Genomic DNA, 6,000 nt, shown 5'->3' with positions numbered 1-6,000 from the left:
GCTCCAATTCAAGTACTTGCGAAAGTGGCAATGTTTTACATAGCCTAAAAATAGTATTATGCAGTGTTATTTTTTGTGAACCTTTTGATTTTACATAAAATATCTGCTTTATTTAGAAAACAGGGCCAAAGCAACTTTCTAGATAGTCTCCCAATCGACTACCGGCCTTACATATTGGTAGGGATTAATTGTTCCATTATGGTCGTATTTGCTTCATTGTTCAGAGCTACTCCCTCCGTTCCATAATATAAGATCGTCTCTCAAGCTATGTCTTGAGAAACATCTTATATTATATTATGGGACGGAGGGAGTATAACTAGTGATAAGTGGACCCATCATGGTTTCATCAATCACCAACAACTCTTACAAGCATCTAGCTGGCAAGATGTGGCAACACCAAATTCATAAGACTAGCCACAATGGGTAGTAACATAGACTAGTAACATGCTCTATAGTGGGGAGTAACATATGTGTGGTAACATGCAACACTTCATTTATTAGGCTATAGACTCATCTTGCCTTGATATGTGTGATGTTCCTCATACTATCACTTTCCTCTTTTTTTTCATTTATTACTTGTCACATCATCTATTTTATCTAGATATGTGCGATATTACTACCTATGTTACTCCCACTATGGGTAGTCTAATAGAACTCTTAACAAAAAGTTCCTAGATTCACACACTGACTTTTATATGAAGAGCCGGTACACGTATTTTACAATTTGGCTGTCCCTTGACCCCCTTCTTGCTAAACCAACATGCACTTTTTATTATTTCTTTAGGCCTCTCACAATGCTCCACGTTGGGTGGCCTACACTGACCCAAAAGACAGTGAGGGCGTGTAGGAAATTAGAGAGTACTGTGCCCTTAAATTGTCCTCATAATGGTGAGATAATTAAGGTTGTTGGCTGCAAGGGGATGGGACAGGACAGGAGCTCCTCCGCTGTCGCTTTTACTCTATTTAAGGAGCTCCAAGCACACCACCATCCTTTCACACCCACACAAAGCAGAGCAAGTGAGCAACCCCTTCTCTCTCTCTCTACCGCAAGATCCAAGAACACAAGACGAAGGTGAAGATGATGCTCCGGCTCGTCCGTGAAGCTAGGTACTTCATTTGATTCTCCTCACTTCACTTCTCTCCCTGTCTCAACGGGCTTCTGTTGTGACATATGAGGTTTTATTTCTTACTGTTATATGCTCATATGCATGTATATATGTGGGCCTTCTTTTGATTAGTTTTGCTGGATCTTGCATTCTTGACTTTAATTATAGTCGTGCATATATGACATGCACACCAGAAAGAATTAGTTCCAGGTTGTGGAATTATGATACGTAGAATGTTAACTTCCTCTTTTCTTTCCTTTTAGGAGGGCGGCTACTTCCTCGGAGTTGGCCGGCAGGGCAGGCGCCAGGCGGTGGCTATCGACGGCGATGAAGGGAAGGTAAGAGAAAGAAAAACACTAGCTGCATTCATTAGATGTACTCCTACTTGGTGATCAGACAGGAGATCATGCACATACGGTGGATCTCTCCGTTGAGACTTGAGAGGGTGGGTGCTTAGAGTAGTTTCATCATGAGAGAGAGAGAGAGGGGGGGGGGGGGGGGCAGAGAGTTGGAAGCTGGGCATGTGCATGAATGTTTGGTGCCGAGTTGGAAGCTCGGCAGTTTCCAAGAACAGTGCACTACTGTTCCCAAAAAGCGAAGCCGGCAGGCGACAGTGCCAAGAGCTTTCACCGGTAGCAAGAATCTTTATGTTAAATTATGCGCGCGAATGCTGGATTTTGTAGTCGTATGACCCAACACCTTTTCCCTTAGATAATCCTACCTTTTTTTGCATGCATGCTGATCACTTTCTCAGACAGATCACGATTGTCCGTGTCTCCTTTTTCCTATTTTTCTTCACTGTTTGACTCCATGCATATCAAATCAGATTTCATCCTAGCTTTTTTTCTGTGGGAATCATACTTATTGCTGTAAAAGATGCCTAACTCGAACAAAAAAAGATGGCAGCTTCTTTTGTGTGAGTAACTGCATATATGCCCTGGTGCTTGTACGCGTGCACGCTATATTTCTCTTCGTAGCCTACATACATTCTATTGATTTTACCTTGTTACATCATGTTAATTTAATTCATATTTTAAAAAACCGGACCGACGACCAAACTAGTGAAGCTGTCGATTCATGTTTTCACTTGTCCCATAGGCGGGTTTTTTTTGGATTCAATCTCATTAGGAAAATGTACAAATACAGTCATTTTTTTAAGTGGACAAATACAGTCAAATATGTTTTTTTAGAGAAATACAGTCAAATATGTGTGTGCTCAAGAAGACAAGCTAGCCCAACTAGCCACTATGCTGAACTAAAAGTCCAATTGGTCCCATTCACGCCACCTAATTTTAGCAACATTTATAGGACGACCCCCAATGTGCCGTAGAGCCGTCTGGTTCGAGCGCGCCAGCTCTTTTAAAAATTGATGGTCTTACTGGAAATTTTTGGGCTGGGCTCCTTGTCCCGGTCTGTAAAGAATCTGAAAAGGCACCAGTTTTGGCTTTTTTCCATTCAAACCGAAGGTCTGGTCTGGCTCTTAAAAATACTCCCTCCGTTCCATAATAGATGACCCAACTTTGTACTAACTTTGTATTAAAGTTAATATAAAGTTGAGTCATCTATTTTGAAACGGAGGGATATGGTTTAATGTCCATCCCACTTCACATTTATAGTAAAAGGTTATAGTTGATACACGGAATTATTGTGCACACGACAAACAATATGGACAATATGCTGCCATTTGTTGCGATGCATGGACAGGTTGATTGGCTTGTCATCCAAAAATCGTCTCCACGCTATCATGTGCATAGCAGTGCTCGTTTCAGTGCTTGCAATCGTTGCTAGATGGTCTATGGATCTTGATGTAATTTTTATCATTTTTAATATTCGTTGAACTACCGGTCATTGATTGGCTTGTCCAAAAATCGTCTCCATGCTATCTGGAAGTTCTTCTCGCAAAAAAAAAACATAAACTCTAGTCTCCAGAATTTTTCAATCAGTCCCCAAGAAAACATGCAAATTTCATCTCTTTTTTTTAGTCTAACATGCAAATTCCCTCTAATTTTGTGCAGGCTGGAGGGAAAGACTGCACTGATAACCGGAGGAGCAAGTGGGCTGGGTAAGGCCACAGCCCATGAGTTCATCCAAGAGGGCGCATGCGTGGTTCTCGCCGACATCAATTCGCAGCTGGGCCTCCAAACAGCCGAGGAACTCGGCCCGCAGGCCCACTTCGTCCACTGCGACGTCGTCCTCGAGGACAGCGTGGCCGGGGCAGTGGACACCGCCGTCGCGAGGCACGGCCGGCTCGACGTCATGTTCAACAGCGCCGGCATCGTGGGATCTCTCTCCGGCACTTCGGACATGGCAACCCTGGACCTGGACCAGTTCGACGACATCATGCGCGTGAACCTGCGCGGCACTCTGGCAGGGATCAAGCACGCGACGCGCGTCATGGCGCCGGCGGGCTCCGGCTCCATCCTCTGCATGGGCAGCATCAGTGGTATCATGGGGAGCCTTGGCTCGTATCCCTACTCGCTTTCCAAGCTCGCCATCGCCGGCATCGTCAGGACAGCCGCCGCGGAGCTCGCCCGTCACGGCGTCCGCGTCAACTGCATTTCGCCACACGCCGTCGCGACGCCGATGGTGGTGCGGCAGTTCTCGCAGATGCTCCAGGGCGCCGACGAGGCCACGGTGACGGCCATCATCCGGAGTCTCGGCGAGCTCAAGGGCGCTGCGTGCGAGGCGGTGGACGTGGCCAGGGCTGCCGTCTACCTCGCCTCCGACGACGGCAAGTACGTGTCCGGCCACAACCTGGTTGTGGACGGCGGGTTCACCACCTACAAGTATATGAACGTGCCGTTCCCCAAGCCGCAGGACAGTGAATGATTATTACCGATCAGTTAGCTACGGTTGGTTTGGTTTTGTGCTCATGTGGTTCTGTACAAAACTGCACCTAATTATTCAAAGGGGAGGAGAGTGAGGGCTTTTGTTCTTTGGTGTAGAGGTGTTGTGACTTGTGATTCTTGTGGTTTCAAGTGTGGAGGGAAGATTAATCCCATGTGTCAACTGTTTATTTAACCGCGGCTTTGCCATAGATTTGTTTTCAGACCAAATATCTTTTTTTTTCTTAAATACGCACAAGTGTGCGTATCATCTATTATTATAGAAGAAAAAGGGGGAAGAGCCCCACCACAATAGAGTTACAGCCCGGTTCTTTTGGGCGATTCTCCCAGAATCTTGAGAATCGCCCTCCATCCAGCTTCTCCTAGAATCTTGTATTCATATTTGTTCTACAATCCTAGATGTTCACATCCTAACTAGCTAGGGTTATAAAAAAAGTATGTGTTGAAGATTCTGAGAGAAGCTGAGTTGAGGGCGATTCTCAAGATTATGGGAGAATCGGCCAAAAGAACTGGGCCTACCTGCAAGACTCAACCACTCCACGAAAGATAGAACTAACTGGAATACTTGCTAGACTCCCACCTTCTAACTCCCACCAAGAATACCCGCTTGGTTCCATACAATGCACTCACTCGCAAAACCACACACAGAATACCCGCTTGGTTCCATACAATGCATTCACTCGCAAAACCTTGTAAGACCTGCTACACGCAAGTCGTTGCACCATCAAGGACGATAGCATTCCAGTGCTTCCATAGCACCGACATGACTAGGACCCCGATAGCACGAGCCGTCTTCGTGTGTAGCCCAAGATGTCCTTGCCTAGCACACCAACCCTCAAGAGATTCATCCACCCCGGGCGCACCTTGCACCGATCCCAAAGTTGTGAAAACCTTGGTCCAGACCTCTCTGCCAAACACATAGCCGACAATAAGGTGACTAATGTTCTCGTCATGCTGGTCACAGAACGGGCAGAGCTTGGTCAGAAGTCCAGCCGAGAGGTCTGCCCGTTCACTTGGAGGTCACTAGGTGACTAATGTTCTTTGACCAAGTGAATGCCGGGGACTCCCAAGTGACTAATGTTCTCGTCACGTAACGGCGCTGGGGAACTCCCAAGTGAATGCCGCGGTAGGTGAGACCTCCATCGCCGCGAACTAGGCCACATAAGCCGACCTAGCCGAGAATTATACATGTTTCTCCTAGGACTCAGTATGCTCTTCATTGCTCAGACCAGAACGGAAAAAAATTATATGAGACCAGGTCTCATGGTTAGCAGATGAGACCCGTCCTGATGGATGACACGTGACATTCATAAATCACAAATCATCTAATCTCTCCCCCCTGATTTTAAGTGAGGTGTGGGGGATACTTTATGATTTGTGAATGCCACGTGTCATCCATCAGAATGGGTCTCGCGTGAGACCTGGTCTCATATAATTCTTTTCCGACTAGAACTTATTTAATTTCATGAAGATAGAGATTGGATAACAGGAGCGGATAGTTTTCCTTGTTTAAAATGTAAAAGATAACATTGCACTTCTACAAACAATTAATTACATTGCTACAATTGATCGTTGATTAAAATGAGTTGCACAACTCCGCTCTTGATCGCCGAAATGATGGTGCATACTTAAAGTTTACACACCCACGTATGTATACCTTTCTCCGGAAATATCTTGAAATTAGCAGATTTAGTATTTTCTTTCCATGTGTGCATACGTTTCTCCGGAAACATTTTGACCTCCTCGCTCTGTGTATCGATCTATCTTAAAGAAACTAAGTTAATGAATATTAAAATTTTAATTATATACTAAATAAAATAAAATTACATATTTCCCTCCCAACATATGACATTTCACAACACTATATACTAATAATAGTAGGTGTTACAACGTTGTTTGGTCATAGAGTTGGAAGCTTGGCATGTGCACAATGTTTGGTGGCCAGTTGGAAGCTCGGCAGCTTCCAAGGACAGTGCACTACTGTTTCCAAAAAGCGAAGCCAGCACGCGACAGTGCCAAGAGCTTTCACCAGTAGCAAGAATCTTTAT

At 45.1% G+C, this 6,000-nt stretch overlaps 1 protein-coding gene across 1 annotated transcript; it reads left to right on the top strand.

Annotated features, from left to right (window-relative positions):
- Window positions 1–920: 920 nt before the first annotated feature.
- LOC125521646 (momilactone A synthase-like) lies at window positions 921–4,127 on the top strand. Its single transcript, XM_048686705.2, has 3 exons — window positions 921–1,107; window positions 1,370–1,444; window positions 3,122–4,127. Exons 1-3 carry the CDS (start codon window positions 1,079–1,081, stop codon window positions 3,933–3,935), a joined length of 918 nt encoding a protein of 305 aa, XP_048542662.1. The 5' UTR covers window positions 921–1,078; the 3' UTR covers window positions 3,936–4,127.
- Window positions 4,128–6,000: the final 1,873 nt, after the last annotated feature.

This window comes from Triticum urartu, chromosome 1A (genome assembly GCF_056163025.1).
Source record: "Triticum urartu cultivar PI428250 chromosome 1A, HENAU_Tu73, whole genome shotgun sequence".
NCBI classification, from domain to species: domain Eukaryota; kingdom Viridiplantae; phylum Streptophyta; class Magnoliopsida; order Poales; family Poaceae; genus Triticum; species Triticum urartu.
The sequence above is the reverse complement of the archived record's forward strand: the minus strand, read 5'-3'. Positions and strand labels throughout refer to the sequence as shown.